The sequence below is a fragment of the Pan troglodytes genome, chromosome 4 (genome assembly GCF_028858775.2).
Source record: "Pan troglodytes isolate AG18354 chromosome 4, NHGRI_mPanTro3-v2.0_pri, whole genome shotgun sequence".
Classification (NCBI taxonomy): Eukaryota; Metazoa; Chordata; class Mammalia; order Primates; family Hominidae; genus Pan; species Pan troglodytes.
Window position 1 is genome coordinate 156,399,361 of NC_072402.2, and position 26,604 is coordinate 156,425,964.

Sequence of the window (26,604 nt, forward strand, 5' to 3'; positions counted from 1 at the left end):
CTGCTGATTATAAACCCCATCATATCTTGTTTCTGATGTCAAATCTATGTTTAGCAAGGGCTGAGATTGGCAGCTCAAGAATGGTAAATTTCTGCTTTCCATATGTATGATCATTATTTAAACCCATTATAAGTTATATTCGCTCAAGCATTATATCCCTAGTTTGCCAGCTGGAGGTGTACTGAGGGTGACAAAGCATTATTTTTAGCTGAAAGAGAATGAGATTTGCAGGAATGGGTGGCTCTACTTTGTGGAGGTGGGCATTTTCTATCATGAGTAATATTGCCTGAAATGCAGTTGCACAGGCACGCTTTTTTTTTTTTTCCTCTTTCCTCTAAGAAGATGGATTTGCCACTGTATGTTAGAGTGGGGAACAGCAGCGTGCTCTGTGGGGCGCTGAGTCTGGGCTGTGCTGGGCAGATTTGCAAGCAGGGTTCTGAGGAGTATTTTGAAGAGTCCTTCTGGAGGCAGAAAGACAAGGTGATCGGGTGCTCAGGCTCTGGGGTCACATGGCTTGGGTTCCAGTTTAGCTGTACTATTTACTAGCCATGTGACCTGGATCAAATTGAGCCTCAAGTTTCCCATCTGTATAATGGGACTAGTGCTGACATCATACGGTCTTTAGGAGAATCACTATATGCTCATCACAATGTAAAGCATCCAGCACACAGTATGTGTAGACAAGTATAAATATGCATGTACTTGTACATAAGAAACAGGGCTGAGATATCCCAGACATGTGCACTGCCTTCCTCACCCCTCCCTGACTTCCAGGTTGACCTCACCCCTCCCTGACTTCCAGGCTGACCTCCATCAGTGAGGTGCCAGCCACCAAGGGAAGACACTGTGGGAACCTTTGTATGGCTGGGCTTAAGGGCACAGACTCTGATGGGGCTTACATTCATCTCCACCGTTTAACCGACTATGTCTGTGGTCAGGTATTTACCCTCTTTAAGCTTCCATTTTATCATTTGCACAATGAAGGCCATAATGGCCCTCATACTTTAGGAAGATGTGAGGATTAAATGGTATAAAATCTGCTCCATGCATAGGACAGCTCCAGGTACACTGTTCAGTGCTCAATAAATGGTGGTTGACTAGTTTACTAATCTTATCTCCCTACCAGCTGCCTTAGGAACCCTGGCTATGTCTCTTTTAGCACCTCTGAGTAATAAAGTATTTAGGAGATGAATGTTTGAGTCTGAGTTTGAAGCCAGCTTCTGCCATGTATCAGCTGTTAAAAGTCAGGCAATTTCATAACCTCTCTAACCTTTAGTTTTCTCATCTGTCAAGTAGGAGATATGAGTACCTACCACACAATCCTGCTGGGGGTAATGAATGAGGTTGTGCAGGTCTCAACATATGACACACAACACAGTGCTGAGCTCATAAGAAAAATGTAAGAAATGGTGTGCTCAGTTTTAAAAGGTGGGTAACCTTTTATTCTTAATGAAAAGGTCATCTCAACTCTTAGCAACTATTTTATTTTCCACATGCAATGGTGGGAAAGCGATTGAACCATTTTAGTATGAATCAGAATACTCTAGTGGTATTCTGGGGTTTCTTAATCCCAGTAGGAAGTCTTTGGCCTTTGGTCTATGATGATCTAACTTCAGGGCTCTGATCAAGTTATGGCTCACCCCCTCCGTGTTATCAGCCCCACACACGTTCACTCTGACACAGGCAACAGGAAGGGAAGGTTGAGTGACCTACTTCAGGAGAAGGCCAGTCCCGGGAGAGACCCTGCACTGGAGAACTTGCTAGAGTCCACAAAAGACTGATCTGATAATGGCGACCACAGGGAGTGAAAGAGGAGAAAAGAGAAATGATGCTGTTAGTCAGTAGAAACAGTATTCCCAAGCAAATCCCGGGCCTGAGCAGAATTGCTGAAGTTGGAAAGAGGACTTCTTGAGCACCTCCAGCAGAGGAGAGATGAGTATGGCCAAGGGCCAAGGGCCAGGGCTGAGGAGAGCAAATACAAAGGAACAGAAGAGATGAGGGCAGAGAGAATCAGGCAGGGCCCAAGGCTGATCCCCTCAGCAATGGTGATGCATCTGCTTCAGGCCCTGGGAGGGTGAAGTCAGGGCATTGAATCTGGATTGGCAGGTGGGGCCTGGGGCTTACCTTGCAGGCTGTTCCCGTTGGTGCTGGTGCAGGTGGGAGGTGGGGAGGTCTGGGGTCTGACAACTGGTGCGAAAGCACTCTTCTGTTTCACGGCTGAGACCATGTTGGCTGGTGAGAAGGAGAAGATGCCCGAGGAGCTGCTGCAGTTGGAGGGGAGGCTTGTGGAGGAGGCCATGGTGGGGCTGGATGGCACTACTGAGAGGGGCAATGAGAAAGGAGAAATCAGTGCCTTTCATGGCATCCTGAAGCAAAGAAGCTCAGATCCATCCCTCACCCAGCCACCTTGCTCTGCCCTGCTCAGACGATGCTTCCAGCACAAACCTTCCCTGAATTCGCAGGCTCTCATCCACTTTCACTATACAGAACATAGCACGTGCTACCTTTCATTACTGGAGATCTTTTATGTGTTTATTGTGGGGCCACTGTGTGTCAGGCAGTGTGCTAGGCACTGGGGTCATCAGCAGCAATTGTCGTTAAGGGAAAATGACCCCTGGTCATCAGCCCAAGGCACTAACCAATCCAAATGCACCGAGTGCCTCTATGGGGCAGAACACAGAGCCACCATCCTCAGAGTATTCCAGGCCAGGAAACAAAAGTGCAACACCCTCTTATGAGGGAGAGGGTAGCACAAAACAGTGAGAAAGGTGAACATAGCCATCTCAGTGGAGGCAGGGAAGGGAAATCAGAGAAGACTTCATAGAAGAGGTATCAGGGGATGCATCCCAGGTAGAGCCTAAACTAAGGTTCTAGGAAAGGGGCTGGGGTAGGGGGAACAGGAAGAAGCCAGCTTGAGAGGATGGCCACCAGACTGCCACATGCAGCATTTGTGAAAAATGCAGAACTCTACAAGTTCCAAATTCTTTATAACCGCCATGGGATATACATGAATGTTTGGGAATTAATAAGCAGTAGGATCAGAGCCTTACATAAATACTCACAGTTTGGTAGTAGTAGGGATGCAGATAACCAATGATGGGAAAACTCTGGCAACTCAGAGAAAACCTAGCAGCTTGGGGATATGAAAGAGCTCGGTAGATGTACATTCTCTACCGACCATGATCCTCTTGGACTGGCCTCTCATCTTTTGTTCCAGGCTAATAATCTCTCGGTTACTTTAGGAGACAGAGATTTCACATACGCTAAGTCAAGACTAATATTTTCATACACTCGCTTTCTATTTCCTCCATTTCCTGCAGGAAAGTATGTATCCTAGATATTTCCTCTATGTTATTATTTTTTCACACAACTTAATAAAACATCAGATATTGTTTTATCATTCACAAGAATCTTCACGTCTTTTTCATCTTGTCATGGGCAATGCAACCTTAAGTCAGGGCCCATCACATATATTTTTTTTTTACAACCGAGGAAGTGAAGCAAGCTGGGACTCAGAAAGTAGTGTAGCAGCTAGCCCAAGGGCCATAGCTAGAATGCGCTGAAGCAAGGAATCACGCCCAAATTTGGAGCTCTTTCTGCTAAGCTACCCTGCAAAGGAAACAGATCTCCAGGGGGAAAAGCCTCGTTCCCATGAGCCCACCAGAGTCGAAGGAGCTGTTTGGGTGGCCTTATCCTTTGCAAAGTGGGAATCCAATTGGTCATAGGCAACAATTGCCATCAGGGGAAAATGACCCCTTCTAATCAGTCCAAGGCACTACCCAATCCACACACACTGAGTGCTTTATGGGGCAGAATGCAGAGCCACCATCCTCAGAATTTTCACAAACATTTTCTAAACTGTACTTTTTCTTTTAATGAGGCCAGCAATTTTATACATCTCTTAGGATTTGTAACTGTGAAAATATGCTCGATAATAACACCCATTTAAATTGCAAAACTCCTGCACTGGAGGTTTGATTTTTAAATATTCGTAGACTTGAAATCCTGCTGGTTCACTGAGGAAGGCAATTAATCTCATTGGCAAACGCGATCATTATGTGTATTTAGAGGTGGGGAGTTTTGGGGTGGGGGGGCCAGTTAACAGAGGTAGAGGTAAAATATAGTCAAGCAGCTCCATTTGTTATAACATTATTAGTTATCAGCCACCACACCAGAAAGTGTGTTCACCAGTGGAATGTCTTTTTTATTCCATCAGAATTTTTCAACATGAGTGCTTTATGAATAATTAAATATTATGGAGGCAAAAATTCAAATCAACTGGGCTTTGTGTTTATTGTTTTATTTGCATTTGTGCAGATAAAACCGTCCCATCTGAGAGCATATTTGAGAATTTAATACTATATTTGTGAGCACTGAGAAAATCAATTAATGGAAATTAAATGTTCAAAGTTTCACAGTCTGACAGATGCAATCTCAGGCTGAAGCGGCTGAGTGTCTGCACAGGCTTGGGGAGGAGAGCATTCCAAGCCCCTAAATTGAATTGCTACCATATAGCAATTAGTTTATTGATTTAATTAAGAATGCCACCTTTTAATTTTCAGGTCATGATCGAAACATTTTCTGATTGAATAAATCGGAGAACACTGAAATTATAGATCTCTATGAGAAACAATCTTTTGATAAATCAAAATCTAATGTGAAACTGATCCTAAACATTGACTTGTGAGTAGACAGACATAATATATGCAGATTATTTGGGGAGTTGTAAATGTTCAACAAACTGCTGATTCCAAACTAAGTTGAAATGTGTAATTTTGTGGACCTTGAGCAGAAAAATTCACCCAGAAAGTAAAAGTCTGTAAGTACATTTTCAGAAATAACTTCTCTTACAGGGCAAGAATGATCTTTCCTCTTTCAAAGAACTAGAACAATCCATACTTTCACTATGAGACAGGGCATCATTTGCTGTATTTTTAGCCAAGACTCCTTAAGAAATCATGAATATTCTTTAATTTAATGGTACACCTATCTATCCTTCCACAAATATCTAAGAGTTTGGCCACATTTTACACATCAGAAGAGTCACTCGCAATGTCCAAGATGAACTTCAAAGTCAGAGCGAGATCAAGAGATTGTGAGGACACAGGTTATGACATTTTATAGATAAGGAGGCCGGTTCTCCAAGGTTCTTTAGAAGCAATATAAATGTACCAAAATTTTTTTGTAGGCAAACTTCTTTAAGGCAGAGACAAGGCACCAAAGAACATTTTTTGTATGTGTATGTGGTTTTCTTTTTCTTTTTTTCTAATCTTGCCAGATTTCTGGAAAAGTGTTTTGATTTGTTGTTGTTTTAAATATACACCAAACACAAACAAAGGGGAAAAATCCAAGCATTAAAAAATAAAGGAATCATATGTGTGTTCACCAGTGGAATGTCTTATTTTTTTTTATTCCATCGGAATTTTTCAACATGAGTGCTTTATGAATAATTATGAAGGGAGAGAAGTTAGGTTTTAGACTATTGTTACTATGTTATACCACCACCACCACCACGTTATTATCTTTGCATCACTATGATTATTAGATTTACTAAATGTGCCTCCATCCATGTGTCCGCCATCAGGACAAGCTCACTGTATGCGTTATCTTCTCTATGTCTCACAACACTGGATGGGGTGGGTGCTAGTTCCTTCCCAATTTTACAGATGAGAAAATTGAGGCTTGGAGAGGAAATGAACTTGCTTCCTTTTATGTAGCTAAAATAATCAGATGAAACAAGGCAAAACTAATAGATGTTTTGGGATTAAGTAGATGACAAATATGGTGTCCTCACTGTTTATGGGGTTTTTTTGTTTGCTTTTTTTTTTTTTCTTTGAGACGGAGTCTTGCTCTGTCACCCAGGCACTGGAGTGCAGTGGCACAATCATGGCTCACTGTAACCTTGAACTCCTGGGCTCAAGCAAACCTCCTGCCTCAGTTTCCTGAGTAGCTGGTGGTAACTGGTAGAAGTGGGAGTTAGTAACTGGGAGAAGCAGGAGTCAACCCATCTTCATCTAACTCCGAGCATGGGTTCCTGAAGCGACTTCATACAGCTGCTTTGGATGGTAGCAACATTCTGACTGTTAGGGAGACTTTGTAAGAATGAAGGTGAGCACTGGAGAGCGGAGATTCCTGCTGGAGACGATGGTGCCTTTAGCACCATCATCCAGGGGAGTGCCTTACAGGAGGGAAAGATGGGGGGGCCTCAGACCGAGAAGCCCTGCCCACTGGGCCACATGGCATGATGCCAAGTTCTTCTAGCGAAACGTTCAGGAACGCAGGATACGCATCTCTACTTACTGGCATAGGGGGAGTTGGCAGCTGAGCCGTTGAGGAAGGTGGGGGAGCCGCCCAAATTGGACATTGCGGCAGAGCCGTATCCGTTCATGCTTGTGGTGACGGAGTTATAGTTGGTCTGCTGGGGAGTGGTGCTCGGCACGTACCCGTGTGGTGATACGCTGCTTGAGTTGCGGGTGAAACCTGAGGGGTGGGGGCAAAACCGGAGGTGAGGGTGGCATTCAGATGGTGGCAATCCTGGAAGACTCGGGGAAAGGAAGGTCTCTGTTTCTGGCCCCGTCGCCGCAACCCAAAGGGAAGGGATTGGGTGATTCATGTGCGTGGGTTGGTGGTGCTAGCTCTGTGATTAAAATGGGAAGCGAGCGAAAGACACATTTCTTAGGAGATCATAAATACTTAGCAGGGCCGTGAGAAATGGCAATGCTGGGCCTATAAATTATCATTTTAGAGCAGAAATAAATCCCGATCTAAGAGATGTACCCTGGAGCTAACAGGTTCCTATTCCCTGGGCAAGAATGATGTGCTTTGGGCCCTCAAAACTTTAATTCCATCCCTCTCTGTGATCTGTCATTCATGGTTTATGGTGAAAAGTCAAACGTAGAGAGATGGCTAAATGCATGCATCCTTTCTAGCCCTCTATATTAGATTACCCGAATGATAGCTAGGACCAACATTGTACAATAATATCTTACACACACAAACTAAGAATCTCCCTTTTGGGATGAAAATAATTTTTTAATGTAAAAATTGTTCATGACCAATAAATGAGGAGATGGGGTGCTTAAGGTTGGGGAGGGAAGAGAAAAGCAAGCTTCTGACCCTGATTGGTGGCTTGTGATGCCTCGGAGACATTCACGGCCAGTTGTCCACTGAACGAATTCACGCCCATCATCCCTGCGTGGACCGAAGTGTTAGCAAGGGCCGGGAGTTGGTTGTGGTTGCGGGGAACACTGTACAGGGCCTCGGCAATGTCGGCCGCTCTCTTCAGAATGATTTCCTGAAAAGTCGAAGGAATATCCCCTTTAGCTGCGCCCAGTCATATTCCCAATAATACCGTTTTTTCAGTGCCAGGTACCGTGCTCAGGGTTTTCAATGGTCAGCTGCATTAACTTCTGTGACCCTCATGACAAACCTGTTATATTAGTCTCACCATCATCATGCCCGTATCCGAAATGGGGAAACTGAGGCTCAGAAAGTCAAAAACCTCACCGAAGTACACTCACCTATTTAAGAACAGAGCTGAGATTCATAAGCCCGTTTGTCTGACTTTGAAAGTCCATTATCTTAACTATACCTTCATACTACCTTACAGTCCATACAGGACAGCACCATGGGGTTTTCCATCCTTCCCAATAACATGTAGGAAGTCTGAGGTTACCCAGGGGGAGAGGAAGAGAGGCTGCAATTCACCTCCCCTATTGATGTTAAGGGAAGGCTGTAGATGACTACCTGCATTCCTGAGTATTAATGGGACTGTGTCCCCCAGACATTGACTCAGGTTACATGAAAAAGGAGTGAATGGTTTGTCAGACTCAGTTTCCTAAGCTATGTGAATCTTATACATGGAGTTCTATGAAACAGAAGCAGACAATACTATTCAGGCCTTGTTATACTTTTTGGAGACAAAATTAAACCCTCTTTCTCTTCCTAAATTTGCTTGAAAACCTGAGAGAAATAAAATAAAGCACCAGTAACTCTCCTCTTCAATTATGAAGTATGTTCCCACTAAAGATTAGTTTTAAATGGAGTACCTTTTCTCATACAGAAAATGATTCAGTGGAAAGGGCAATAAAAGGTTTACAAAAGAGGATTGAATCATCTTGCAACATGTTATATCTGAATTACTTATACTCTTAACTCATGCACATGGCTTTTATATTGTTTGTGCTTTCTCATTACGACGCGGAATCTGAGATCTTTAATTGCATGTGGCAGTCCACACAGGCTAGAAACCCACAGCGCTCACCTGGTTGTTGTGTGGCATCCCATACAGTGCTTCTACCAGATCCGCAGCCCTTTTGAGTATTACTTCCTGTCAAGAGAAAAGCAGATACAATCCTTTGAGTGAAGGCAGGTTGTCGTTATCTTTTGACATGATCACGTTCCAGTCCCTCTGGCCATACTTTGCCAAGGCACTGCTATAAAGGCCGTAGCTTGGGGAACCCCAGAAGGGCGTTAAATCACCAATTTATCCCTGTTCACATACACACTTAATTGAGTCAAAAGGTGAGCATCATTGGTACTGTGACATAAAATACATCACTCAATAGTCTGCCATAGGCATGATAAAGCATTCATATGTTTATTGCTGAATACAATTCCTAGGTCATTTACTAGATTACTATAATCGATGTCATTCAGTGCGTGGTATGAATCCCTAAGATGTGTTTATTTTGCACTTAATTGCTTATTCCAGGAAACATGACCTTATCAGACAGGTCATTTTCGAGGGATTTCCAATCAATCTTCAGCTACTAGAAGCATGTAGTATTAAACTTCTTTTGTTTATCTCTCTTGGATGGCAGAGCCATAATATAAGAGGGTGATGTAGGAAACCCACATACTGAGGCAATGCACTGTTTGTCAAAAACTCTTATGAAAGGACTCTACTGTCCTCAGAAGCCCCCTCTGCACCAATTTTCATTACTGGCAGTATCTATTTCTTTAATAGCAATTATTTGCTATTTCAGTATTGTGTGATTTCCCCCATTTGCTCATTCATTCTCATCCTAGACAGATGCTTGGCTACTCATTTCAGTTGAAGAAAAAATATCTCCCTCTTTTTACTTAGGTGGACTTCCATATTTAGCCTGCATGCTTGGTTCTAATAATAGGGAGTACTCTACAAAGTGAGTGTGGTGCTAATATTTTTGGTTCTAACTAAAAGAAATCCCTCTCTTCATTTTTCCCTAATTTTCTTCAGATTCATTTCCACTAGAATGTGAAAAGAAAAGCAAAGTTAAGCTTGATGCATGTAAAAGGTAGGGGCTTGTCAGAGAACCAAACGTAAGGGTGTGGTAGGATCATCAGAGGTGATTTGCATGAAGATATGTTTACCATTTTTGACTGTGGGTAAAGTTTCAAACAGAAGTGTAACTTTAAATATTTTACACAATAGATTTCTACATGGAGAAGCAGTGCTGTTCAATTTTCACAGACTGCAGTCGCTGATCAGAAAATAGGGAGATAATCGCATTCATTTTGCTGTCACCATAGCCTCTTCAAAAATCCTTGAACAACTCTTGAAATGACAAGCTTTTAGATACATATTAGCATTTTTCAATTTTAAATTCTCTATAATATAAGATAAAGTAGTTGTCATACTACAGTAACTACTTATGACATATCTAATGTCCTAAATTCAAAAATAAGATAGTGGGGTTTTCAGTTCTCAATAAACATTTATGCTTGCCTTAAGCTGATAGACCCCCTTTATAAAACAGTTTAGTTATTTTTCATGTAGGGAGTAAAGAACATTATATAATCAAAGGGGTTTGATCCAATACATCTGAAATCATTTCTTTATTTTTTAATGTAAGCTACAAGCTAATTTACCACTTTTTGTTTGCCGTAGTAGTGTCTGACCACAGCAGTTAATAATTTACTATTGTACGGGCACACTAAACCCTATCCCCAGATCAAATTCAGCCTGTGTTGCCTTCACTAAGACCTCTTGGCTTTATCTGGCTCTTAGGAAAGATGAAAACAAAAAACAGGATCAAGTGAGTTTATTTATGAAGATTAGACTTCTCTAGGCCTATGTTCATTTATTTCTCCAAATAAATATTTATGCCAGTGTTGGGGCTTGGCAGGGAAGGTATTTTCCTTTCTTTCCATTTTAGGGGGGAAAAAAGCAAGTCTCCAGTTTGTCAAAAGCATGATGAGGCACAGAAAGAAACTGCACTTGTGAACTTCACTCTTGTAACACTATAATTGAGGACTTAGAGCAGTGTACCTTATTTTAATTAATTTCACAGAAGCAGGGAGGAGGGAAGTTCAAAATTAAACTCCAAGATCTTTGAAGTTTTCATAAGCCTGAAAACATACCATCTATCAGTATATATTATATATCCTTGGTGATAGAGTTTTTCAATGACAAAATCTACTTTTTTTTTCTCCTTATATTGATATCCAGAGCTCTCATCCCCATTTAATCCTTTGAGAATAAAACACGTGGATCTTGTTTCCTAAAGGAGCGTCCTTCTTTGATCCATGATGCTGCCTTCTTTGATCCACCATGCTGGGGCATGTTTTCCCATTGAGTACATTGCCATAGGTAGGTCATCAGTACAGCATCACTTCAGGCCAGCAGTCTTGGATTTGAGGAGTGTGAACCTGGATTTCTTGTCTTGAAAGGGACACCCTTAAATAATATCTTACCCATTAAAAAATATCCTTCACTGTAGTATCAACTTGTAAGGACTTAAGAAAGACTTGGTTGAGCTTTGCCCATGTGATTTGGCTTCTATTAGTTATTTCTGCAAATGGGAAGGAGAAAGGAAATTTCTGGCTCCTCCATGAGTTAGTGCAATGGACCTGCAAAGGGCTTGGATTTCGGTGACCAGAAAATTGCTCTCACCTCCATGTCATTATGCTCCCAGTGAACTAGCCCCCAAGCGTGTTTGTGTTGGGGATCTAATATATTGCCTTTCAATCAGAGCTGAGAGCCACTGAACACACAGACAGAACATGACGAGCAGGTCAGGAAAGCAATAAAGATTTTACAGAGCTGTCCAAGGTGCTAAATTTACTCAATAATGGGTTTGGCACCATAGTGTTAACCTCTCATTTACTACCAGTTTAAGGGACTAAATTGAAGTAGCTGACTTCATTTACCTTGAAATGTATATTTTATGACATTATGTAAGTAGATTGAAAGGGCACTGCAGTTTTAACAATTTAAAGGCTAAAGCATGTTTAAGATGAAACTTGAATATTTATTGTATATTGCACTTAAAGTATATAGAATGTTAAAATGTATTGATTAAATTTGTAAAAGGCATTATAAAAATGACAGGTAGTATAAAAGATGTATGCCTTTTAAAATCAAATTGATAGTGTATGCCATCTCTTCTGTGGTCACAAGTGTAATTTTTTTGCAGTTTTATATGGTGATTTGAAAAATCTGTAATTTCACATTAGGAAATGATTGAGCCTTGGATGTTAAAAAAAGAAATTTCCCATAAGGGGAAGAGCTGGATGTTTCATATAATCTTTTGTTTCTAAAATTGTTCTCAAATTCTTATTTTTTGTGGCATTAGGCAGGAGCACAGTCTAAGGATCTTTCATTTTAATATGCAATTTTAATATTTCTGAAAAGAAAGAGCACTTGACTAGTACTAATATCTAATGTTTCAAGGCATTTATTTGTCAGGGGAGATTTTCTCTTCTTTTCATAATGTTTAAAACGTCTCCCTGCTTGCAATTTCAAACATAAGAGTGGATATTAGACAATTCCAAGATAATTAATCCTATCCTTGGATTTAAAAAAAAAAAATCCCTTTTGGGATTTTAATTCCCTTTTGGGAATTAAAAAGACAAATACTAGTATCCTAAATATTGAAAAGCCCCAGAGTCTCCTTGTAGAGGTAATGTTTGTTCTCCAATCTACATTCTGAGTCAGACAATTTTTCTGCTCATGGCCTTGGATTTCTTCTCTCTTAAAGATACAGAAAAGCTTTACTCCTTAAAAACAACAACTACTTTTCACGGATTGATTTCATCTCACTATCAAAACGTGGCTTCACCTGTCTTGCTATGACCATAGGTTGATGGTTATGTGAGTGGGGTTCTATGCAGAAAAATGTGGATACATTATTCTTACTCTATTTAGAGTCTACAGAAATGTTAGGGAGACCGAAGGAGGAATGGGGTTCTAAGAAACAGTTCAAATGTAGCTGGCATGGGTTTTACTTATATTTTGGAAGCTTTATAATAAAAATGCTGAATGGGCTACAAATATAAAGGGAAGATTCAGCTTTACTTTCTACTTTGCAACCCAATTAGCAAATATTGTTTGAGCTTCTTGTTGCCCTTGTCTGTCATCATATGTGGATCTTATTCTCCAGCAACTTTCAGGGCACATTATCTTCCCAGCATCGACCTACAAAGTTTGATGAGAGTCGCAAAAGATTGTCGCCATCATTTGGTCCTACCATCTTTGTCCAGTCATCTCTCCCTATGTATTTGAAGAACTGCTCTCTATGCTTGTCCTCCCCAGCCTAGAAGTAAAACATTTGGCTCCTTTCTATCTCCATACCTTCACTCCTTTTGCCTTCCCCTTTTTTTGGAGGGAATGCTGGCTTCAATCTGTGCCCACTGACAATGCCTCTCTCCATCCTCTGAAGCCTCGTACTGAAGGGGATCGTGATGGTATGGTAATGAAGGAGATCATTCTCATTTATTGAAAGTGGAGCAAGAACTCATTCAACCTTCATAGAAAGCCTCTTAAGGTATTCTTTCTATTACTATCTGGCAGATGAGGAAACTGACACTCAGAGAGGTCAGCTAACTTTCCCAAAGTTTCCATCGCTGACTAGTGGCTGAGCATGGATTCAACCCCAGGCCTGTTAGACATCAGAGCCTGGCTCTTGAAAATCACACTGTTCTATCAGAAATAATTCCACCTTCACTGATACCCCAGCTCCTAATATCTCTATTTCCTCTGAAAAAGAGTGCTGACCATCTGTGTCACCCAGCACAGCACAGAAGTACATACTGACAGGTCATTCTGCTCTGATCTGAAGTGTGTTAGTCTTCATTCTCCAAAGCTAGACTGCAGACTTTTTGAGGCCAGTGATAGGTTCTTAATCTCCTTATCTAAGCTCCTACCATAATGTTTAGCAAACCACAAGTCTTGAGAAATTCATGTTGATGTGTTATTCTAAGATACAGTTACTGATTTTTAAAAGTACACACTTAATTTGTATGATGAAATGACAAAGTCATATTCGGCATGGTTTATAAAAGTAGAAGACTTAAATTTGGTGTTCCATTTAGCTACAGACTCTTAAATCCAATATATAAATTCCCAAAGGTCAAGTTTTCATCACTGTGAGTTTTTTTATGTCACTTTTTTATGAATTTGCTCTTTCATTCCTGCTGGCTTGGACTTACATTTTAATTTCGTGATTAATACAATGAATCATGTCTAGTACAGACATTATCTCAAGTTATAGGCTGCTAGCAACATGAGGTTGGTCCTTATGGTCCTCAGCCTTTTATTAGCTGTACTCTTAGGCCCTTGGAAATAGTTAGGTATTTGCACATTCATAGAAAGACACATTGGGAACAAGGCATATCATGACAAATATGCAGACATAGTTAACTCATCTTCTATTTTATGAGTTAAAAATCTTAGGATTATTCACCATCTGTGGGAGTCCTTCTCTTTAGCCTTTGACCTGAAATCTATAGCTAATAAGCTCAAGTTCACTGGCCACATCTAGCCTCCTAGAGTGAAGGGAAAGGTTGTCTAACTGGCCAATACTGGGCCCATTTATAAACCCAGTTCAATGTTTTGGGCAACTCAACCCCAGATGAGCATGGAAGATAGTCTGAACTTTCTTTTGTTCATAGCATGTGTAGGTCAACTCATAAAGCTGATAGATACCCATACACGAACACAACATTAATTTTCATGTTTCAGCATTAGATTTTGAGACTCTGGGAACTCCGCCCATAAAATTAAAGCCCAGGGATGCTTCAGTAATTTCAGAGGATAATCTGTGCTTGGCTTTATGCTTACCCAAGTAGGAAATGTTTTCAGGAATGTAGATTGAAACAGAAAAAAAAAAAAAACTACAAGCATCCATAATCAAAGTCAAGTTGAGTTGGGTGATTTCTGAGAAAGAAGCACAATACTTCTCTGTCACTGCACATTTCCCTGATACCCATTTATCACCAATCTACTTTGCTTTATCAGGGGATTCAAAATGTAGTGGCCAAATATCAGCAACACACAATGAAGTGAAATGAAAAAATCACTCTTGATGTAGAGATGATAAGCACCTATCAATGAAATCAGCATTGATTTCACTGCCTTCCTTCATATAGGGTTTACTGCAGGACCCAGATTTTGATGTGTGCATTCAGCTCCTAGACTTTAAGTCCTGGATCTTTCCCCACTGACTTCTGAAAGCCTGGGTGACATTACTGATTGGAAAGGCCGAATGCTGAGAAATTGATTGGAAGTTTCTTGCAGCCCATTTCCTGCAGAGCTGGATGTACAATGCAATAAGTACTAGTTGTCCTGAGATGTATTTCTTTGGAGGGTAGTTTTATATCCCAACTTCCTTTGTGTTTATTCAGCCAAATGGAAAATTCCACAATGGTAGACTTTGCATTCTAAAAAATCAGTATAATGAGGGCAGTGAGGGAAAGAGAAAAACAAACCAAAATAACACTTGGGCACCGTTTAGTTTCCCATCCTCTGAGACATTCCTCAAATTTTTCATTTTTCTTGTAATATAAACTTCTTGAAATAGAGCTTAGTGCAGATCATTAGAAGCCTTTAGTGTCACACTTTAAACACTCTTTACTTAGAAGACCTATGACTGAGAAGAGTCACTTACATTTAGCATGGATATAATTAAACATGTTTCTGTTGAAAGGGGCATTCTCATTATAGCTAAGGACCACTTTAGAGTAAATTGAAATGGAAAGGAGGAACATAAATGAGGTATAGGTAGCAAGTAGTTATTTGCAGGAAGGCATAAAATGCCAAATGTATAACAATTATATTTTACAACCCCGCATTCTAAAGACTTCATAGTATTTTAGTATATAAGAAGATTCAGCTGAAGCTTCGACTGCCCTACAGAACATTCTAGCTAGCACATACTTTTTGCCCAGAGTCTTTTTAAAAACTGAAATTCAAACCACAGTAAAAATCTCTAGACATTTCCAGAACAAAGGAATTAAATATTTTGAAAGAGTCTACTGCTATTAATACCAAAGGCCAAGGCACCAAAAGCATTCTAGTCTAGAGAAAATGCAGCAGGAGGACCTCTTCTGAACCTCCTCTGATTTTAAAGTTGATTTTATGTTCAGATTAGATGACAGCCCTCTTACTTCTCAAACATATTATTATGAACCAGCATGCGGCGTGGTTGGAGGTAAACCAGAAAGCCTTGCCTTTGTTAAAAACATGGTATAGGAGACTCTGAATCATATGAAATTAAGCTAGCTTGTAAGCTAACGCGGCTATATCAACGTAAGACATACTAACTTACGTGATTGACTTTTACAATGGAAAGAAAAAGGCTGTTTTCAAGCAACTGTTATTGCCTCAATGGAAAAAAAAATCAATGAAAGTGAAATGAACAAGAGATTTTGTCTGAGTTGCAGTTAATACCACTGAGGAGCTATGGATATTAAAAGGTCAACAAATAAATTAGCCAGAGTGTTATGAAATGAATGATTTGGCTCATAATTTTATTGAGTGAAAATTGTTCGCTGCCTATTAGACCAGGTAATTTTTATCTGGTGCCTCAATTACTGTCCCGTAAGCAATAATATAGTTGTAAGAGCTGTTGGTTTGATCGCGTGACCTCTGAGAAGCTGGCTAGGACAGCTGACTTTACTATGATGGATAACTAAGCTTGGGCTCCATGAGGTGCCAAGCTTCCCTTTCCTGCAAGGGGATCTCATAAAAGAAACATTACAGCTTGATTCATTTTACCAAAATGTTTGACTTTTCAAGTGTCAGCAGTTAAGTATAAATTGTGAAACCAGGTATTTCTGAGAAGAGTTATGACAATGGCTTTCCCCTCCTTTTTTTTTTTTATTTGGTCTCCTGGCATTTTCTTCTAAATGGTGTCATGGTAATTGGTGAATGGGAGCCTGGGGTGCTTCCCGCCACAGATACAGTGAAAAATGGTGTCTGCACCCTTGTTGACTATGACCTGCTTGGAGGTACAGAGCTGAACTTGGTAACCTCTGGCGGGATCTTCTTATTCCAATTCATTGTACTGGTTTAAGACCAGCGCTGTGGGTTAGGTCCTGCTGAGTGCCTTGGAAATCGACTTTCTGATCAGGATAAAAGTCTCTGCTTAAAGAGAAAGCTCTGGACAGAGATGCCTTTTTCAGGGGTAGGTTGTAAAGTCAGCACATGAAACAAAAACGGCCTAGAGTCAAAATTACCCTTGAAAATCTTTTAAGTCACCTTTAAGTCGCCAAGGCCTGGGCTTTTAGAAAACACAAAAAGCCAAAAATTAACTACTTCTGTTTCTCTTTGTCTTTTGGCTGTGGCTTCTTTCCCTCAGCCAAGGCTGAATAAATACCGAGCTTAAAAGTAGAGGGACTGCTCAGTAAACAAAGAGATGTATTTGTCATGTACACATACGTGGATGTGTTTTTATGTTTGGTGTGTGTGTATACAAATGCACGTGCATATTTATATTTTTGGATGTATACTATAGGGAAACTTGAGTGACACGTTCCCATACTATACTTTATAGATACATAAGGGAGGCAAAAATATAATTTGCTTTTGCTTCTTCAACTGTTGAGCATGAACATCACCGGTTATTATATGTATCTCCAGACAAACGATATCTGTAAATGATAATTCTCAAGCCTTTACAGATGGTCCTGAGTATAACTGCAATTAAAATCCACTGCTTCAAGACTGTTGGGGCTTGGTACTTATTACTCTAATGCTCCACTGAAGTGTTACTCAGGGCTGAAAATAGTGAGCAAGACTTAAGACCTCCGAGCGTCTCCGTTCCTAAGAGCTTCAGTCTTTACGGGGAGGATGTTGGGTGGCTGGAGGTAGATATGAGTTCGCCTATTGGTTCTCCTGTCACCTACCCTTGAACTAATGAGTAATTATGTTCAATGCCCCTGTATGCAGGGTATGATATGAAGTAAGTTACCCTTAATCCTCCCCATCAAGAACTCAGTCCTAAAAAGGAACTCGAAAGAGTTCCAGCACTGAGCTATTGGATAACGGTTACTGCAAGTCCCTCCCACAATGACTCTGCAGCTAAAGAGGGAAAGCATGGTACCCAGGGTTTGTCTGCATTTACATGTGAATTCTTCCTGCCGCTTCCACCTAGCTCAGCCCTTTGTGAGCTAACCTCAGGCCTAGGCCACCACTTGCCTCCTTCCCTAACCAGGCTGGAAGGGTTTTAAGACTGATTTTGTAAACTGGCTTTTTTTCTTAAAATCTCTTAATTCTGGGAGGCACTGCTTAGGGGATATAGGCTCTGGATCTGGAGTCCAACAGACTTGGCTCAAATCCATGTTCTGCGATGTATTAGCAGCGTAAACACATGCCTCTGTGTCCTCATCTGTAAAACAGAGTTAATACCAATACCTGGTTTAGTAGATTATATTTAGTTAGTGCTTATCAGGCAATAACCAGCAACATTATTAATAATCCCCATTTATTTTCCAAGGAACTCTGGCAAAATATATGCATTCTTACAGTCAATGTGTATTGCGTGCCTTGAGTGCTATGTTTGAGATATAATCCTATTTTCAAAACTCTATAAAAGACTCTAAATGGACTACTGGTTAGGAAGTATGGGAAGTTAGGAAACCTCCACTTACTAGCTGCATAAGCTTGAGAAGGTTACTTGTCCTGTATAAACCTCAATTTCCTCATCTCTAAAATGGGAAGGAAACAATAATGACAAGCAGAAGAATGTGCCACAAAATAAGTCAGCTAAAGATAAATAACTTAAAGAGGTGAGAATTACAACTTTCATGGGGGTCATCGGCCTTTTTAGTGAAGCTACAACTTCTTTCCCCAGATAAATTACATGTGCAGGCATTTGTGTGTGCATGTTCATAACGCACACATGCACGCACACACACACAGGAATTCTAAATGCAATTTCAGGGGTACACAGATCCAGGCTAAACTCCCTGGATAAAAAGAAATATAAGTAGTAGTGGATACGGATACCAAGCCCCTAGACTGAGCATATTATCAAATGGGGAAATGGAATCTGCCTGTAAGTTTTCTGGTAGATACAGGAGAGAGTGGGGGAAATGGACAGCATTCCATAGCTTGTGTTTTTGACAAGAGAATGCAGAGATGTTTCCTGGAATCAAACTCAGGCATATTTTTTCTAAGAGCTGAATATACCATAAGATTTGCCATTTGTTTCTGTGTTTTCGTCTGAGGAGGGTCACTTTCATTTCAGGATATAATGTTAATCGAGTTTCCTCAAATTAAAAAAGTAAATACAGGAGAAAGAGAAAGAGAGATAGTGAGAGTGAGAGAGAGGCTAGTGTCAGTGTGGAAGATGAAGATGTTAAGTCGTTCTTCATCCTTTGCTGAAACCCTTAGTCATCTCCCTTTCTGCTAGGAGGCAACGTGGTTATGCAAAGATTTCTTATTTGTATTTTCACTGATGCAACTGCAGGTTTTGAATTACTGATAGTCTTTGCATAAAGACTAAAACAATAAAAGCATAATTAGAATACATTGTATACAGCCAACTCCAGTTTTATTTTGCCCCAGCTCTGTATTTATGATAAATCACTAAACATGAACGCTCTTTAGGGAGGGTGATTTTAGGTCTCGTCTCTCCACTGAGCGAAAACAGTGCCTGTGACTGGAGTCTGAATTTCAATTTTGCAAGTGTACAGTTGAAGTGAATAATATTTGGCACAATGCAGTGCACAACTGAGCCACTAAATGGCTGATTTACTAAATTATTATTAGATGAGCCCTTGCTGTTCCAAATGAAAGTGCAGTCACTGTCTTCCTTCATGGTGTGTTCAAATTGTTCTGTGTTTAAATATTCAGCATGAGGCTAATGTGAACTGATGAACTGAGACTATAAACATTCACTTTCAATATAGATAGAGCGACAGAGATGCAACATATCATGTGGCCAGCAGAGGTGAAAATGATTTATATTTAAGGATGTTGCTGCCTACTTCCATTACTTTAAGGTACTCTTAATTAGCCTGGTGTTTGAAATGACTAATTCACATGTACAGGGAGAGCCACTTCATAGAGACTGAGATTTTCGAATGCCAGTGAAGGAGAAGCTACCGTGAGGATTTGCTACCTCTGTATTTCCAAGGAAGCCTTGAGTTCCTTCACGGCAGGCTGGCCACACAGCACCACCAGAGTAGCATGTCTGCCAGAGATACTATGGCGCTTGACATTCAATGTGCTTTTGGAGACCCACCAAAAGGGTCCACAACCCCTCCTTCCCACCATCCACCCCACTGGTGTTCACCTCCCTTATAATTCCAACCTACTGCACAGCCAGCCACACTGGTACTTCAATCCCCATGCCACTGACTTCTTTACTGACACCTGCTGGAATGAACAACAACTTTTTGCTCCTTGGACAAATAGAACCCTCCTCTCTCTTCCCCTTTGAGGGCAGTTATAGGCAAGCACTTAAAATACTGTGATCACTTCCAGTAGATTAGAATTTTTTATTGGTGCTGTGTTGCCATAACAACATGAAGACAGCAGATGACTTAAGCTAAGCTTGCAAAGCAAAAGGCTGCTCATCTGGCAGTTAAAATGAATACAGTTCATTTCACAAGTTTCCCATATGGACTCTTAGTGTATGGTAATGAGGAGACCATATGGTGAGAGAAAATGCACTGAGAACAATTGGGTTCCACTGGCTGAGTGGGAAGTTGGGAGAGAAAACCCGGGTGAGAGATTCCGGTGTGCTCTCTGGGTTCAAGGTTTGGCGGAGGTTTGTTTGGGATGGTTGTTTTCCATAGGGGTTTCACGTTTCTTAATCCGTTCCTTAATATGTCGGCTGTGTGAAATGACAAACATCTTGCAAATTTTGCAATATCATTCATCACAAACTGTCAGCAGTGTTTGCAAATCTGACTTGCAAGATCTTTTAAATGTGTTGTTCTTAAAAGGCAACAGTACTAAGTTTTTAGACAAAGTGCAGGAAAATTTAAGCACTTCTGACAAGCAGAAACATTAACGGTAATCATTTTAAAAACACTCGCATCTTTTGCCTGCATGTTTAGCTGTAAATAATGCTCGAATGTATAAAAGCTTTAAAGTAAAAATGTAATAAATACTTTTTTTATGTTTCATAAAGGATAAAAAAATGCTTTGAGCCATGTCTACGTGTTATCTATACCTACCAACATAGAAATGGATAGCTCCCATTCTCCTTACTACTAACCAGATTGGGGACCTAGGAGGACAGCTTGAAAAAGGCTCTGAAGTCAATTCTGTACTATACATGCTTCATAAAAGATGAATATAAATGCATTAGTTAGACACGGTGAGCTAAATTAGAAGGTCAGGCAGGGCTGGGAGGGCTGAAAAATCACACAACCAATGAGTGTAATTACTCTTTTTTAAGTCTATTAAGTGGTGTTGTTTTATCAAGGCTCAGGGGTATAGGACATGAAGAACAAGATAAAGTAATGTGTATTTATTACTCCCACTGGATCAATTTACCAGATATTTTCAGCTCCATAAAGCAAAATACACAAATGCAGCCTTTGTTACTTTTCCCAAACTGCTTTATTTTCTCTAAAAGAGGGGCTGGCTCTTGGAGAAAAGACATTGGCCCTGAGAAGGTCCCCAGGCCAAGCCTTCTCAGTAGGGAAACGAGAGAAAGCTGGTGAGAATCTACATAAGGATGGGGGCCAGGTGTCAGGTGTCTGCAGAGGAGACACCTCAAGGCAGGAGAAGTGGGAACTCAACATAGTGAAGGCAGTGAGGCTACCGACCCTGAGGGCCTGAGTTTGAATGGTAGTTTTCCCGCGTGCTAGCTGTGATGTCGTATCAAGTCACTCAGATCTCTGGGGACTCTAACTTCTCATCTGTAAAATGGGGAACACCCACAGCGCAGGGATTAGTGGCCCCCATTTACTGGAGTCTCGCTAGATGCCAGGGATGCCTCTTGGCATAAATTATCTCATTAACACCTGACAACAATGCCGTGAGGCAGCTGCTTTACAGAGGAGAAACCTGAAGCATGGGAGGTTGAGTCATGTGTACCACGTAGGGGATCATGTTTCCAAAACGCACATCCTTCTGACTTGAGAGCCTACTCTCTTGGCCTCTATGATCTTCGAAAACCTTAATAATGCAGTGCTGGGCTCACAGTAGGCATGAAGTAAACATTCCTTGCTTCCTAGGATTCACAGCTGACACGCCTGACGCCAGCTAAGCTCAGGGCGCACTCTCACTCACTGCCTTAGGGCTAAGGCTCACTGACCACTCACGAAGGCAACTAACAAACTGCAAGGGGGCGGAGACATTTCTGACCTTGAACACAGAGAGCGCTCCTTGCCCAACGTGTCTGGATTGCATCACTGCGGCCATCAGCATCTCAGAATTTCTGATCGACCATGTTCCCCATCCCCTCCACCTCTAAATTATAAGAAAAGTCAACCTTGACCTCAAAGTTGGTCACATGTTCCTCCCTTTCCTGCCAGGATCCAGAGAGAAAGGCGAAACTATGAAACAGAACAGAATGCTGTGATTTAAAAACCTTAGCCTGCCCTTTTCTCCCTGTGTATATGAAAAAGGAAACCAAAAAACATCTGGGGTTAGCATAATCACAGTATTTTAAATTTGTGTGTACAGCAACTATCACTGATGGTGACTTTCAGGGACAAAATAATTTACAGAGCAGGATTCCGCTTGCTCCCGTTTTCCTATTTGGTAAATGGTAAAGATGTCTGCTGCCCCAGCCTCTCTCGCAGGAGAGAGACTCCAATAAAACAAAGCACGTCCAAGTTTTTTTGAAAAAGCACATGCCTGTATACAAAGGCATATTATTATGGAAAGCTGTCTGCTTGGTCTTTGGAGCAGTTTCATTTGACAGAATGTGTGGGTGGTTGTATGAATCTAGCTTTGTCTATTCACAAACACATGGGTTTAATAAAGAGGAGTTTGTTTTTTAAGGTGTGTGGTCCATAGCTCACTGAAACACTCCTGTTTGACAAACACTGACCATGATCCTAAGAAAGGCGCAGCCCATTTTTATCCCCCTAACAATGGACAGCAGGAGTATAAATCTCCCAAGTCCACAGGAATACCTTGTGCTGGCTCCATCCGCCACTTCCTGACCCTGCCCTTGAACTCTCGCTCCACTTTAACATTCAAAGCCAAGAGGACAGCCACTCGGCTCTGAGTCACACTGAGAGCTTCCTGGGGTGGGCTCCGGCCAGCCCTTGCACGATCAAGTGGCTAGATGCAAGCCGTGGAGTGTTTCCTTAACACACAAATCCATTGTGTCCTTGATTACTCTTTCCAAACCCAGGAAAAAAGGGTTGGGAATTTTACCATCAGGGACAAAGTGACACGTGCCTATGCTATTTGTTCAACATTTCTGAACATAACATGCAACCATAAAAGTGTTTTCAAAAGTAAGTACACAAAACTCAACCCTAGATTCCCATTTCTCTCCTTTCCTTTCTAATAAGAAAAAGGACTGTCTGGTTTCCGTAGACCTCAACCATTAAACCAGATTTGTCTTCTATTTTTCTTTGAGACAGGGTCTTCTGGCTCTGTCACCCAGGCTGGAGTGCAATGGTGGGTATGTCTCACTGCAGCCTTGACCACCTAGGCTTAAGCAGCCCTTCCACCTCAGCCTCCCAAGTAGCTTGGACTACGTGCACACACCACCATGCCTAGCTAACTTTTTTTTAGTTTGTAGAGATAGGGTTTTGTGATGGTACCCAGGCTAGTATCCAATTCCTGGCCTTAAGCAATTCCCCCACCTCTGCTTCCCAAATTGCTGGGATTACCAGCATGAGCCACTGCTCGATAAGTATTTTTAAAGTGGCAACTATGGGCCAGATGCTATGCCAAGGGCACCCATGAGATGACCTCTTTATCCTTACATGATCCCCTATGAGTTAGCATGATTAATTATCCCCATTTTATCGATGAAGAAACTGAGGCACAGAGGAGAAATCACATGTTCAACTGCTCACCAGGATTAGGATTTCCTGCTCTGCAGAGATTGGGTGGAAGAGCTCTCAGAAGCAAGGGTCCCATTCTCACTCAACTGGCAAATCATCATAGCTACCTTTTGTTGGCTGCTAAATAAGTCATTGTAATAAAACTCGAAAAGGTACAACATAGCACCATCCACACTTAACGGATGAGGACATTGAGGCACAGAGAGGTAAACAATTTTGACCTAGGTTGCATAGCTAGCAAGTGGCCAATGTCTGAATTCCACCTTGTCCAACCTGACTCCCCTCAATACCTCCAGTGGACTCTAGAGATCAAATGGTAAAGCAAGTGCTAAATATAAAGTGAATACAGTGCCCAAATGTTCCTCACTGGGAACAATGGGAAGAATCTGGCATTGTACCCCTGCCTTTGTTCTAGCACGAAGACAGCTAAGGCACCTACCATTAGTCAGACTCACATCATTTATGTCATCGTGCTATAAAATTACCAGTTGTCCCATAGGAAATGCACGGGACCATGTTCTTGCTAGACAGAGGAACCTAATGGTAAATCTCTCCACAGACCATCTATGCCATGGGTGGAGACTGCTGTTTATTATTATAGTTAGATTATTTAATCTACTAAATAATATTAAATAACCTGTAGATGATTTAATTGCTTACCAAGAATAAATTGGGGTGGAAAAGGAAAGGGAAGGACAGCACTTCAGTGGAAGTGAGGTTGTTCTTGGAAATTGAAGGTTGAAACAGAAGGCATCATCTCTGAAAACTGAAGGTGTTTTTCCCCCAAAGTCAAGATGCAGGACACAGGCCCTTGCTCATCACAGTCCTTCCTCTCCGGAGCAGTTAGCGCTCCTCCTCTCCATGCGCCTCACCTCTGTGTAGTGGCCTGAGGGGTGGATTTCTCCCAGACAGGGCCAGTTCTGACAGGTGGCCCTGCCTACAAGGGCAGCCAGCACACAGGTAGGATTTGATGACGAACTGATACTCCAAGGAGGTTCACCGAGCTAAGAAGGATGGCAACTTCATTTTTGCAAGTGTTTTACAAGGATACATAAACCTAGAAATGGCATATCTCTAGACTTACTGTGGCAAGAAAGAGTCCTTGAAACTACTAATTCAATTTAATGTTAATAGTTTTCACTTGTGTAGTAAATGAAGCTTTTTGCTGTCAGTAAACAGTGAATGCAAGCTCAACGAATTCTGTACTTTGAACTTCCTTCACATTTAACTGCCCTCTCCTCTGAGTCCTCACAGAACGTTGGTTGCACTTTTCTTTAATGTGCTATTATTTTTATGATTAGTCGTGTTTGGGATTCTCTCCCACATAAAGCCCAAGTTCCTCAGGTACAGGGATGGGGATATCCCAAACATTCACAACAGGTATGCAATAGTCAATAAAGGTCAGTTTCCTTCTTTCTGCACTGGCAATTAATGATGTATTGGTGACATATATGACTCTGTCTTGAATTTTTGTTTAATTTATCTCATATTTGTGCCTATTTTCCCAACCAGGTAGAATGCCTTAGGAGAAGAGAGGTTGTCTCTGCCCAATCTCAAGATCCACCAATACATTTTGAGCTCTAACTATTCTCCTCTTGCCAGGACTAAGTACGGATCCTTGTAGACAGAAATTTGGTGCTGCTTTTTCTTTTGAGAATTGGTAAGATGTGGCGATTAAGTAGCCCAGACTCTAGGGCCATGCTGCATAGGTTCAAATCTTGGTTTAGCAATTTACATGCTATGTGACCTTGAGCAAATTATTATTTAATCTCTCTTTGCTTATTTTCTCTTCTAAAATAGGAATGGTAATAGTACCAACATCAGAGCATTGTTGAGAGGATAAAATGGCATAACAGATATAAAAGTAAGCACAGTGTTGCCTGGCACATAAGTGCTTGCTACTTTTATTATTGCTTACCTTACAGCACCAAACACACAAAACACAAAAATATGAGTTGTTTACCTGTGAACTAATTTTTATCAGCAGCAGAGTTTTCTGCAAATCGCTCAAGTCCAAATTTTCAGGAATTACAAAAAGGCAGTATCCTCACCTTTGGCAAACGCTCAGGGTCACCAGGGTGCCGAGGAATGACCTTCTGTAACCTCTGGAAACCATAATCGATGGTGGGTTCGTTGAGCGCTGCAATAAAGAAGTCACACAATTAGTACATTTTCAAGAAATAAAGCTGAACATGGCTTGCAACACTAATGGTGTGGAAATAACCAGGAAGTCCAAAGTTTAACTGACACTTTTGAATTGGATCACAAGATGATTGTGTGAATGATCTCTTGGCTAAACTTTCCACCATCTGCTTTATACCATGGTGGGGAGTGACCTGCCCTAAAGAACATTAGGAGTAGGTCTTGAACAGTGTTCCTTTGGCCAAATTCTACACTCATTACATGATCATAAATAGAAAGTAAAATGGTATTTGATGTGAGGTTTTTAGTATCCACTTTAATTCAGTTGCTCAGGTAAAAACACTCAAGGGCTTGCCTGGTGGTATCTATACATTGTAAACAGCAGGAGAATTAAAAGTATCTGCTTAACTGCAAAATCCCTAGCGGACCTCAGCTGATACAATATCTCAGCACAATTAAGCATGCAAGAGGCTGGTGAGAGTAGAGGAGAGTGAGTAGAAGTGAATCTTCGAGGTATGGAAAGCCAGTGCCACCCTTGAGAGAGTCTGCAAAGGGATGGGTATTGAAAATGCCCTGATTCAAAACTCTCACATCTGAAATGATAGATCCTTTCACCAACATTGATATTATTTGGGACCAGCATCTGTGAAGTACTCGCTTAGAGCAGCCGAGTCTCCAAGAATAATCCTTGAAAACACCAAAAGAAGAGCAAACCTGGAATAACATTTGGAGACAATGGACCTTGCTGTGTGCACATTGACTACACACTCTTTAAAGCATCCTTAAATTAAACACAATATTAAGTGGACTCTGGTCTATCATTTTCAAAATTTCTCCCTGGTATGTGAAATATCTTCAGGCTGTCTCACGTGAAACAGTGGAGATGGAAAACACGGCAGCTCCAGCTCCTATCCATAGCCTCCACATCCCTATATTCTCTAAGTAAGGGGTAGGTGGGTGTTTTTTTTAAATTTCTTTTCTTTTTTTAGTGTAATCAAAGTGCTCAACTATGTATTTTCTCACATGCTGAATAAAAAAGACAGTCTGTGTAGTTCTGACATTTAGCTATACATTAAAAAACAAGTTGCCACACGCTTTACTTAAAATGCATTTCCATTAACCTAAATTTTAAAAGTAAGATTCATACTAGTACTAACTTTAAAAAACTGTATTAAATTCAAATAGGTCCCAAGGCTAATGGAAGCAATTTGTATACCAACCCAAACTGACTGGCCCACTTTTCAAAATACAGGTATGATAATCTTGTGG

The 26,604-nt window shown here is 41.0% G+C and overlaps 1 protein-coding gene across 31 annotated transcripts in view; it reads right to left on the reverse strand.

The window, feature by feature from the left end:
- Positions 1–26,604, reverse strand: part of EBF1 (EBF transcription factor 1) — a 402,216-nt gene that overhangs the window by 9,964 nt on the left and 365,648 nt on the right. For 17 of the 31 annotated variants that reach the window (XM_063811625.1, XM_063811629.1, XM_063811624.1 and 14 more), the window contains 5 exons: positions 25,245–25,333; positions 8,264–8,329; positions 7,117–7,294; positions 6,301–6,480; positions 2,125–2,319 (listed from right to left, as the gene is read on the reverse strand). In XM_063811625.1, the coding sequence (XP_063667695.1) occupies positions 2,125–2,319; positions 6,301–6,480; positions 7,117–7,294; positions 8,264–8,329; positions 25,245–25,333 (708 nt within the window). Of the gene's footprint in view, positions 1–1,423; positions 1,783–2,124; positions 2,320–6,300; positions 6,481–7,116; positions 7,295–8,263; positions 8,330–25,244; positions 25,334–26,604 lie in introns of those variants that run through there. The other 14 variants (XM_063811623.1, XM_063811631.1, XM_063811622.1 and 11 more) reach the window with 1 other exon arrangement.